Genomic DNA, 12,286 nt, shown 5'->3' with positions numbered 1-12,286 from the left:
TTTTATTACTGTATTGATAAAATAATTTGGATACATTCTAGGTATAATTAACAAATAAAAATCTGACTTATTTGAGCAGTGATCATCCCTAGAGGCAGACTAGTAACTGTTCATTCAACAAAAATTCCCTACTAGCTTCTAATATACCATTATTTAAAGTAAACCATATCCAATACTTACATGAAAAAAAGCACTCCATAAGAGCAATTATAAAAATTTCAGAGCAAAACTGATTATTAAATCTATACCTTCCTAATTCAATAAAAGAGTAAACAAAATATTCAGTAAATATTTGCATCATATTCTTTGCCTACTCTATGCCTTGGTCAGCAAAATACAGCACATGTGCCAAATCTGGCCATCAGCTTTTTCTGTTAGTAAAGTTTTATTGGAATACAGCCACATCCACTCATTTACATATTGTCTACAGTTGCCTCTGCACCACCATCGCAGAGTTGGGTAGTTATAATAGAGAAAATATTTAATATCTGGCTCTTTAAGAAAAAAATCTGCCATCCCCTGCTCTATGCTAAAATACACATTTACTAAGCACTTATTATTTCACAGGCCTATGGAAAACATAGCAGATAAAATGTAAGTAAGATGTTTTCTACCATTAAATGGGTAACCGCCTTGCAGGGGAGAGGGAGTTGAAAAGTTACATAGAGAACTGTCCCTCTCAGCCAGACTAGAAGGATAAGTATATATTTTCCAGAACAAAGTAAAAAGCCTTCTAGGTAGAGGAAATAACATGAACAAAACAGCTGTGAAAATGTGTGGTATATTTAAAGAACAAATATAGTCTGAGACTGCACATAATACCATATAGTAGTAGTATTTTGGCATAAGGCAGCAAAAGGTAAACTGGGGCAAGTTGTAAAGAGTTTTATAAACCTTGCTGCAAAACGTAGACATTCTATAGGCAATGGGGAGCCATTAAAGGTTTCGATGAAGGCAAGAAAAATGATAAAACTGTATTAGCGATAATGTAGCTTCTCCCTTCCAAAAAAAGAAGGGTAAGATATTTTCGAAATGAGAAAACAAGGCCAGGTATCACGGTGGCTCACGCCTGTAATCCCAGCACATTGTGAGGCCAAGGCGGGCAGATCACTCGAAGTCAGGAGTTCAAGACCAGTCTGGCCAACGTGGTGAAACTAAAAATACAATCTACTAAATAAAAATTTAGTATATTTAATAATTTAGCAGATAAATAATAATTTAGTAGGTTGTAAAAATACAATCTACTAAAAATACAAAAATTAGCTAGGTGTGATGGTGCAGGCCTGTAATCCCAGCTACTTGGGAGGCTGAGGCAGCAGAATCACTTGAACCCAGGAGGCAGAGGTTGCACTGAAATGAGATCACACCACTGCACTCCAGCCTAGGTGACAGAGTGAGACTCTATCTCAAAAAAAAAAAAAAAAAGAAAAAAGAAAGAAAAAGAAACAAAACAAAAAAGGATATAAGCTCAAAAACAAGACAGACATTTCCAAGAATCAAAACAAAAACTCAGAACAGTGCATGAGGCTGACTCCGTGATCATGCTGGGCTCTTGGACCAAAAGCAGGCTATGGTAGTTGGAAGTGCTGTCCCTGTGGGATCTATGGTAGTTGGAAGTAGAGTTCCTATGGGATCACTGAAGCTAGCAGGTTTCAAAGAAAAAGAAGAGGGACCAGAGCCAGGCTGGATGCATGAAGAAGCTGAAGTAGGGTGGAATACAGCTTCTCTTCCAACATTTTCAAAGAAAGAAGGTTGAAAATGAACACTAGTAACTGTGCCTTGAGACTATAATCCATTAAGTCATAGGCCTAAAGAGACAGGAGGATACACATGTATGAGTGAGGGGGAGAGGGGCAGGGAGAGAGGAAGAGGGAGGGAGGGAGGGAGGAAGAGAAAGAGAGAGACAGAGAGAATATGTGTGTGTGTGTGTGTCAAAACCAAGTAGTGGTATCCCAGAAGTTCAACAATGATTTAATGTTAGAATATCAGTTAATTTAATGTATGACGTTACCTTATTAAATGAGAAAGCCCATATGATCATTTAAATCAGTACAATTAAACTATTTGATAAAGCTAAATATTCATTCTTAACTTTTTTTTTTAACAAACTACTCTCATTAAACTAGGAATAGAAAGGAACATCCTTAACCAAATAAAGAATATTTCAAAAGTTCTACAGTAAACATAGTACTTAATGATGAAATATACCAATACAGCCAGTAAAGTCAGGAGCGAAGTAATGGTGGCTGCCATCATTGTTTGTATTCCATATTCTGCTTAAGAAAGCAGGGTAGGAAAGGAAATTGCAAAAATACAATGATGAAACAAAGGGGAAACCACAGGAAATAAGACCAGTTAGGAAGTTCTTGCAAATTCCAGGTAAGAGATGATGACTCTATGAAACTAGGCAGCAACCCTGGAAAGGAGAACACTTAAATTCTTGAGACACTAAAAACTATCAATGTTAATTTTTTCTTTTTTTTTTTTTTTGAGACGGAGTTTCATTCTTGTTGCCCAGGCTGGAGTGCAATGGTGCGATCTCAGCTCCCGCAACTTCCATCTCCCGGGTTCAAGCAATTCTCCTGCCACAGCCTCCTGAGTAGCTGGGATTACAGGCATGTGCCACCACACCCAGCTAATTTTGTATTTTTAGTAGAGACGGGGTTTCTCCATGTTGGTCAGGCTGGTCTTGAACTCCCGACCTCACGTGATCTGCCTGCCTCGGCCTCCCAAAGTGCTGGGATTACAGGCATGAGCCACCGCACCTGGTCAACATTAATTTAAAATTTCCTGATCTCTAGCTTGGTGACCAAGTTTTGATAATTCTAGTTCAGAATACTGAAAACATGTTACTAACTAAAAATTTTAAAAGCAGGAGTACCAAATGAAGGAAAAAGAAATCTGATATCTGTAATACCTAATAAAAAAGCATATGTAAAGTACATGAATGACATAACCAGATAATAACATAACCATTAAAAAACAAACAAACACTGAACTTACTGGTAAAAAGATTACTCAGTGAATTTTCTTTTGATGATTCCTTTGAGGATGAAATGCCAATATGTACAATAAAAATGTATGGTGCATCTTGCCAAGTTTGCAATGGTTCATGCATTGCCTAGAGAGGGAAAAGGGCATCACATCTGTAAATCTTAAGAATTAAGAGCACAAATTAATAATACAATATGCAAATTTTGCTCCAGAATGTGCCCGGAAATATGATAAAGTCCTTCTCTTTCATTCATTGAAACAATAGGCACAACAAACCAAACAAGCCTAAAGTAGGCTAGATTATGAATACTACATAAAGTAGGCTAGATTATGAATAATACTGCATAAAGTAGGCTAGATTATGCATACTGCATAAAGTAGGCTAGATTATGAATACCACATAAAGTAGGCTAGATTATGAATAATACTGCATAAAGTAGGCTGGATTATGAATACTGCATAAAGTAGGCTAGATTATGCATACTGCATAAAATAGGCTGGATTATGAATACTACATAAAATAGGCTAGATTATGAATAATACTGCATAAAGTAGGCTAGATTATGAATAATATTGCATAAAGCAGGCTAGATTATGCATACCGCATAAAGTAGGCTAGATTATGAATACCACATAAAGTAGGCTAGATTATGAATACCATTACAAAGTAGGCTAGGATTACAGAATACCCACATAAAAGTAGGCTAGGGACATGAATACCACATAAAGTAGGCTAGATTATGAATACTGCATAAAGTAGGCTAGATTATGAATAATACTGCATAAAGTAGGCTAGATTATGAATAATATTGCATAAAGTAGGCTAGATTATGCATACTGCATAAAGTAGGCTAGATTATGCATACTGCATAAAGTAGGCTAGATTATGAATAATACTGCATAAAGTAGGCTAGATTATGAATAATATTGCATAAAGTAGGCTTGATTATGCATACTGCATAAAGTAGGCTGGATTATGAATACCACATAAAGTAGGCTAGATTATGAATACTGCATAAAGTAGGCTAGATTATGCATACTGCATAAAATAGGCTGGATTATGAATACTACATAAAATAGGCTAGATTATGAATAATACTGCATAAAGTAGGCTGGATTATGAATACTGCATAAAGTAGGCTGGATTATGAATACTGCATAAAGTAGGCTAGATTATGAATTACTAAAAGGCAAGATACCGCAAGTCTTGTACACAAAAATCACATTTAAGGTATTTTTTTAACGAGGAAAACCCCAACTAAAATCACTAAATTTAATCTTTGTTTAACTAAGCCATAGTAGGATACTAGTTTGTGTTTTATGCAGACATTACAAAGGAATTTAAATAAAGAATTATTTAAATCACCTTAAACAAAAATTAATGATGGTATCAGTAAAATGAATTCTAATCGCCAATTCCTGAATAATTCCCTTTGTTCAACATGCTTCCCAAGAATATCAGAATTTCTGCTGACACGGTCTCACATTTATACCGAAATTCAACCTTGGGCTAGTCTATGTGATAAGCAAGAGTCACTACCCCTCAAAGTCAAAGAAGACAAATTAACAGTGTCCAAGTCCTTGACTTTGAGGGGTAGTGACTCTTGCTTTCCACATAGACTAGAGTCTTCACAAACAGAAGACTAAGATATAATGATAAAGATGAACACAGAAAATAACTGGTTTCTTCTTCCTTGGAATTGCAATTTATTACCACCTGGTCTTAAAAGGAGAAACGTTTACCCAGAGATCTCTGGGTAAGCTTCTGTGATCTGCAAACCCCTCAAAACGAATAGCTGGTTTTGTATGTTTATGCATTTTCCTTTGGAGCCACAGTTCTCAAATGGTTAAAATACCCTACAACCAAGAAAAGGCTAACATAGTTCAAAAATTATATTCCATGAAAAACATCCACGTCAAACAAAGACGACTAAACAATTCTCCAGATTATCTATTTACTAGGTTATCTTAGTAAAACATAAGAACATAAATGCCTTCCTAATCATACCTTGATTTATCCCCACCTACTAGTCTCCGATGAGACTCAGGACCAATTTGTGAGAAAACTTTACAGTTTCAAAGTTATGGGTAATACATGTCTGATTAGCCATAATTACAGAACTTTTCCTGAACTTACTCATCAGCCTATAAAACGCTGGTGTAATAACCTGCTCTATTAATCATATATGTCTATAAACCACCTTTTACAAATTCCAAAATAAATTGATCAATTCTCATATTCCAGAATTTGAGAAAGTTTACATTTAACTCTGGAATGCAGAGATTCTGACCCTGTAAAAATAACATTTATATGCCAGATAACTCTGTTAAGCATCTGACATTACTTTTTTTTTTTTTTGAGGCAGAGTCTCGCTCCATTGCCCAGGCTGGAGTACAGCAGTGCGATCTTGGCTCACTGTGACCTCCACCTCCCGGGTTCTAGAATTCTCCTGCCTCAGCCTCGCAAGTAGCTGGGATTACACGCGCATGACACCACACCAGGCTAATTTTTTTTTTTTTGTATTTTTGGTAGACACGGGGTTTCGCCATGTTGGCCAGCCTGGTCTCGAACTCTTGACCTCAGGTGATCCACCACCTTGCCCTCCCTAAGTGCTGGGATTAAGGTGTGAGCCACTGTGCCCGGCCCATTTATTACCTTTTTAAATCCTCAAAGCAGCCCTATCAGATAGGTATTATTATTAACTCCTTTGTAAACTAAATTTTACATAAAATTCACAATTTTAATGTGTATAAATCAGTGATATGTGGTAGAAGCACAATGATGTGCAAATATCACCTCTATCTAGTTCTAAAACATTTTCATCAACCGAAAAGGAGACCCTGTATTCATTAAGCAGGTAGCTCCCCATTTCTTCCTCTTCTCACTTATTTACCTCCTGTCTCCATGGAGTCATCTATTACGGTCATTTCATATAAATGTGTCCGGCTTCTCCCACTTAACATGTTTTCAGGGTTCATCTATATTGTTGTATGTATCAGTGCGTCATTCTTTTTTTTTTTTTTTTTGAGTTGAAGGAATTGGCAAATGTTTATTTTATTGATCATGGCTGTTTTCTAAGTACTGAGACCCAAGTTGTTGCTGTTGTTGTTTGTTATTATAGTTTAAATTCTAGGGTACGAGTGCACAAAGTGCAGGTTTGTTACATATGTATACATGTACCATGTTGGTTTGCTGCACCCATTGACTCATCATTTATATTAGTTATTTCTCCTAATGCAATCCCTCCCCCATTCCTCCACCCGACGACAGGCCCCAGTGTGTGATGTTCCCCGCCCTGTGTCCAAGTATTCTCACTGTTCAGTTCCCACCTATGAATGACAACATGCGGTATCTGGTTTTCTGTCCTTGTGATAGTTTGCTCAGAATGATGGTTTCCAGCTTCATCCATGTCCCTACAAAGGACACAAGCTCATCCTTTTTTATGGCTGCATAGTATTCCATGATGTATATGTGCCACATTTTCTTAATCCAGTCTCTCACTGATGGACATTTGGGTTGGTTCCTAGTCTTTGCTATTGTGAATAGCGTCGCAATAAACATACGTGTGCATGTGTCTTTATAGCAGCATGATTTATAATTCTTTGGGTATATACCCAGTAATGGGATGGCTGGGTCAAATGGTATTTCTAGTTCTAGATCCTTGAGGAATCGCCACATGTCTTCCACAATGGTTGAACTAGTTTACATTACCACCAACAGTGTAAAAGTGTTCCTATTTCTCCACTTCCTCTCCAGCATCTGTTGTTTCCTGACTTTTCAATGATCACCATTCTAACTGGTGTGAGATGGTATTACACTGTGGTTTTGATTCGCATTTCTCTGATGACCAGAGATGATGAGCATTTTTTCATGTGTCTGTTGGCTGCATAAATGTCTTCTTTTGAAAAGTGTCTGTTCATATCCTTTGCCCACTTTTTGATGGGGTTGATTTTTTCGTGTAAATTTGAGTTCTTTGTAGATTCTGGATATTAGCCCTTGGTCAGATGGGTAGATTGCAAAAATCTTCTCCTATTCTGCAGGTTGCCTGTTCACTCTGATGGCAGTTTCTTTTGTTGTGCAGAAGTTCGTTAGTTTAATTAGATCCGATTTATCTATTTTGGCTTTTGTTGCCATTGCTTTTGGGGTTTTAGTTATGAAGTCCTTGCCCATGCCTCTGTCCTGAATGGTATTGCCTAAGTTATCTTCTAGGGCTTTTATGGTTTTAGGTCACACATTTAAGTCTTTAATCCATCTTGAATTAATTTTTGTATAAGGTGTAAGGAAGGGATCGTTTCAGCTTTCTACATATGGATAGCCAGTTTTCCCAGCACCATTTATTATATAGGGAATCCTTTCCCCATTTCTTGTTTTTGTCAGGTTTGTCAAAGATCAGATGGTTGTAGATGTGTGGTGTTATTTCTGTGCCCTCTGTTCTGTTCAATTGGTTTATATGTCTGTTTTGGTACCAGCACCATGCTGTTTGGTTACTGTAGCCTTGTAGTATAGTTTGAAGTCAGGCAGCGTGATGCCTCCAGCTTTGTTCTTTATGTTTAGGATTGTCTTGGCAATGTGGGCTCTTTTTTGGTTCCATATGAACTTTATTTTTCCAATTCTGTGAAGAAAGTCATTGGTAGCTTGATGGGGATGGCATTAAATCTGTAAATTACCTTGGGCAGTATGGCCATTTTCACGATATTGATCTTGAGATTCATTTTGTTATTTACCCAGCAGTCATTCAGAAGCAGGTTGTTCAGTTTCCAAATAGTTGTGCAGTTTTGAGTGGGTTTCTTAATCCTGAGTTCTAATTTGACTGCACTGTGGTCTGAGAGACTGTCTGTTGTGACTTCTGTTCTTTCACATTTGTCAATGAGTGCTTTACTTCCAACTCTGTGGTCAATTTTGGAATAAGTGTGATGTGGTGCTGAGTAGAATGTACATTCTGTTTATTTGGGGTGGAGAGTTCTGTAGACGTCTATTAGGTCTGCTTGGTGCAGAGCTGAGTTCAAGTCCTGGATATCCTTGATAACTTTGTCCCGTTGATCTGACAGTGGGGTGTTAAAGTCTCCCATTATTATTGTGTGGGAGTCTAAGTCTCTTTCTAGGTCTCTAAGGACTTGCTTTATTAATCTGGGTGTTCCTATATCAGGTACATATATATTTAGGATAGTTAGCTCTTCTTGTTGAATTGACCCCTTTACCATTATGTAGTGACCTTGTCTCTTTTGATCTTTGTTGGTTTAAAGTCTGTTTTATCAGAGACTAGGATTGCAACCTCTGCTTTTTTTTTTTTTTTGCTTTCCCTTTGCTTGGTAGATCTTCCTCCATCCCTTTATTTTGAACCTATGTGTATCTCTGCACGTGAGATGGGTCTACTGAATACAGCACACTGATGGGTCCTGACTCTTTATCCAATTTGCCAGTCTTGTCTTTTAATTGGGGCATTGAGCCCGTCTACATTTAAGGTTAATATTGTTATGTGTGAATTTGATTCTGTCATTATGATACTAGCTGCTTATTTTGCCCATTAGTTAATGTAGTTTCTTCCTAGCATCGATGGTCTTTACAATTTGGCATGTTTTTGCAGTGGCTGGTACCAGTTGTTCCTTTCCACGTTTAGTGCTTCCTTCAGGAGCTCTTGTAAGGCAGGCCTGGTGGTGACAAAATCTCTCAGCATTTGCTTGCCTGTAAAGGATTTTATTTCTCCTTTGCTTATGAAGCTTAGTTTGGCTGGGTATGAAATTCTGGGTTGAAAATTCTTTAAGAATGTTGAATATTGGCCCCCACTCTCTTCTGGCTTGTAGAGTTTCTGCCGAGAGATCCGCTGTTTGTCTGATGGCCTTCCCTTTGTGGGCAACCCGACCTTTCTGTCTGGCTGCCCTTAACAGTTAATTTTTTTCTTTCATTTCAATCTTGGTGAATCTGACAATTATGTGTCTTTGGGTTACTCTTCTCAAGGAGTATCTTTGTGGCATTCTCTGTATTTCCTGAATCTGAATGTTGGCCTGCCTTGCTAGGTTGGGGAAGTTCTCCTAGATAATATCCTGAAAAGTGTTTTCCAACTTGGTTCCATTCTCCCCGTCACTTTCAGGTACACCAATCAGATGTAGATTTGCTCTTTTTTCACACAGTCCCATACTTCTTGGAGGCTTTGTTCATTTCTTTTTACTCTTTTTTCTCTAAAGTTCTCTTCTTGCTTCATTTCATTCATTTGATTTTCAATCACTGATACCCCTTCTTCCAGTTGATCAAATTGGCTACTGAAGCTTGTGCATGCGTCACGTAGTTCTCGTGCCATGGTTTTCAGCTCCATCAGGTCATTTAAGGTCTTCTCTACGCTGTTTATTCTAGTCATTTGTCTAATCTTTTTTCAAGGTTTTTAGCTTCCTTGCAATGGGTTCGAACATCCTTCTTTAGCTTGGAGAGGTTTGTTATTACTGACCTTCTGAAGCCTACTTCTGTCAACTCGTCAAATTCATTCTTTGTCCAGCTTTGTTCCGTTGCTGGTGAGGAGCTGCGAGCCTTTGGAGAAGAGGTGCTCTGGTTTTGAGAATTTTCAGCTTTTCTGCTCTGGTTTCTCCCCATCTTTCTGGTTTTATCTACCTTTGATCTTTGATGTTGGTGACCTACAGATGGGGTTTTGGTGTGGATGTCCTTTTTGTTGATGTTGACACTATTCCTTTCTGTTTGTTAGTTTTCCTTCTAAGAGTCAGGTCCCTCAGCTGCAGGTCTGTTGGAGTTTGCTGGAGGTCCACTCCACACCGTTTGCCTGGTTATCACCAGCGGAGGCTGCAGAACAGTAAATGTTGCTGCCTGATCCTTCCTCTGGAAGCTTCGTCTCAGAGGAGCACCTGGCTGTATGAAGCATCAGCTGGCCCCTATTGGGATGTGTCTCCCAGTAAGGCAACACGGGGGTCAGGGACCCACTTCAGGAAGCAGTCTGTCCATTCTCAGAGCTCAAACACTGTGCTGGGAGAACCACTGCTCTCTTCAGAGCTGTCAGACAGGGATGTTTAAGTCTGCAGAAGTTTCTGCTGCCTTTTGTTCAGCTATGCCCTGCCCCCAGAGCTGGAGTCTACAGAGGAAGGCAGGCCTCGCTGAGCTGTGGTGGGCTCCACCCAGTGTGAACTTCTGGCCGCTTTACCTACTCAAGCCTCAGCAATGGCGACGCCCCTTCCCTAGCCGGGCTGCCACTTCACATTTCTATTTGAGACTGCTGCGCTAGCAGTGAGCAAGGCTCCGTGGGTGTGGGACCCGCTGAGCCAGGTGCGGTATATAATCTCCTGGTGTGCCCTTTGCTAAGACCATTGGAAAAGTGCAGTATTAAGGTGGGAGGGTCCCGATTTTCCCGGTACAGTCTATCACGGCTTCCCTTGGCTAGGAAAGGGATATCCCTGACCCCTTGCACTTCCTGGGTGAGGCGATGCCCCGCCCTGCTTTGGCTTGCCCTCCATGGGCTGCACCCACTATCCAACCAGTCCCAGTGAGATGAACCAGGTATCTCAGGTGGAAATGCAGAAATCACCCATCTTCTGTGTCAATCACGCTGGGAGCTGCAGACAGAGCTGTTCCTATTCGGCCATCTTGGAATCCAGCTCCCATTCATTTTTATAGATGAATGATATTCCATTTTATGGACATAAAACATTTTACTTTTTCATTCCTGGTTGTAGTTTGAGATCTGTGAGATTCTCAATTTTTCTGAAATTCATAATTTCATCAAATTTAGGAAGTTGCTGGGCATTATTCCTTCAAATATTCTTTCCATACCTTTCTCTCTCTCTTCTCCCTCTGATGAATTCCTACTATGTGGATGTTGATACACTTAAGGGTGTCCCATAGGTCTCACAGGCTCACCTTCATTCTTTTTATCATTTTTATCTCTATGTTCTCCTGGTTTCCTTTAGGTTCTTCATCCATGGTTTTTTTTATTTTTAGCTCTTTAAGCATATTTAAGACAGTTCATTTAAAATCTTTGGTCTGGTGAGTCTAATGCTGAGGCTTCCTCTTCGAAGCATGTATACTTTTTTAATCCTGTAAATATGCCATACTTTGTTTATATGGATGCCTCATAATTTTCCACTGAAAACTAAATGTTATAAAGTGACAACTCTGGAAACCACAATCTGCCCCTTCCTTGGGGTTTGTTAGCTGGTAATAATATGGGTTGTCTCTTTTACTCCGTAACTTTTCTAAACCATTTTTTTTAAAGTCTGCATTCTTAGACCTGTGTGGCTACTGGAATCTATATTCCTTTAGCTTAGCGGTCAGCTAGTGTTTTGACAAAGATTTCTTAAACACCAGGAGCCAAAGACAAAAAAGAACAGAATATTCTCCCAGTCTTTGCACCCTGGGGCAATCCTTCAATGCTTAGCTGGGCCAATTAAAGCTGTTCCTTAGTCTTCACTTTTTGCTTGTACAGAGCCTGAAGGTTAGCCAGAATGAAAGCTTAAGGTCATCTAAGGTCTTTTCTGATCATATGTCCAGTCGTGAGAATATACATGGCTTTCTTCATACCTCAATATACACAGAAGCTTTAAAAAGCCTTGTTCTTCCACAAATCTCCTTTCTGGACCCTTTCCTTCTCATGCTTGACAGTCTCTCTATTGCTTATCCCCACTGTTATCCCCTTCCCTATGTACACAATACTTCTGTCTTCAAATGCTTTTGGCAAACACAACCCAGGAAGCCACTCCAGCCCTGGGAACACTCTAAATTGGGGAAAACAGAGGCAAGTCCTTGCACGGGTCCTTCAGGGAGCCTCCAGACAGGTGAAAACACAGAATGGCAAGTCTTTAAGAAAAAGGTCTGTATTAGTTCCCCTGGCACTAGTGACCTGCACCATGACTGTGGGTTGCCATCTTCCTGCCTCTGAACTGGGAAGGAGGGTATGGTAAACAAATTACAATATCACAGCACTTTCTTAATGTAATGTAGCAGCTTCTTTCTTTCTTGAACTTTTTCCTTATTTAAGTTTTGGCTCGATTTCAAAGTTCTGTGAAAGTTGCATGTGACAGTTTTCATCAGTTTACTAGTTGCTTTTGTGGAAGCATGGAGACCTGGACTTCGCTACTCGACAATTCTTGGTAATATCATTCTTATTAGCTCCATTTTATTATGTAAGAAACTGAAGCACAATAACATTTCCAAGGGAAATATTAAGTTATGAAGTTGGGATTTCAAAATCTAGGACACCTGACCCCAGAGCCTGGGCTCTTAACTACCATCTCAACTATTAATTATTTTGTTCTCCATAACAGAACTATTTTTTTCTTGTTTTCCCTTTTTCACAGT

The 12,286-nt window shown here is 39.0% G+C and overlaps 1 protein-coding gene across 3 annotated transcripts in view; it reads right to left on the bottom strand.

Annotated features, from left to right (window-relative positions):
* The window catches only part of TMEM87A (transmembrane protein 87A), a 63,588-nt gene that overhangs the window by 31,904 nt on the left and 19,398 nt on the right, over positions 1-12,286 (bottom strand). For all 3 annotated transcript variants that reach the window (XM_021940487.1, XM_021940491.2, XM_031668800.1), the window contains exon 7: positions 3,004-3,121. In XM_021940487.1, the coding sequence (XP_021796179.1) occupies positions 3,004-3,121 (118 nt within the window). The remainder of the gene's footprint in view (positions 1-3,003; positions 3,122-12,286) is intronic.

The sequence above is a fragment of the Papio anubis genome, chromosome 7 (assembly GCF_008728515.1).
Source record: "Papio anubis isolate 15944 chromosome 7, Panubis1.0, whole genome shotgun sequence".
Lineage (NCBI taxonomy): Eukaryota > Metazoa > Chordata > Mammalia > Primates > Cercopithecidae > Papio > Papio anubis.
This window is presented reverse-complemented; position numbering and strand designations above follow the sequence as displayed.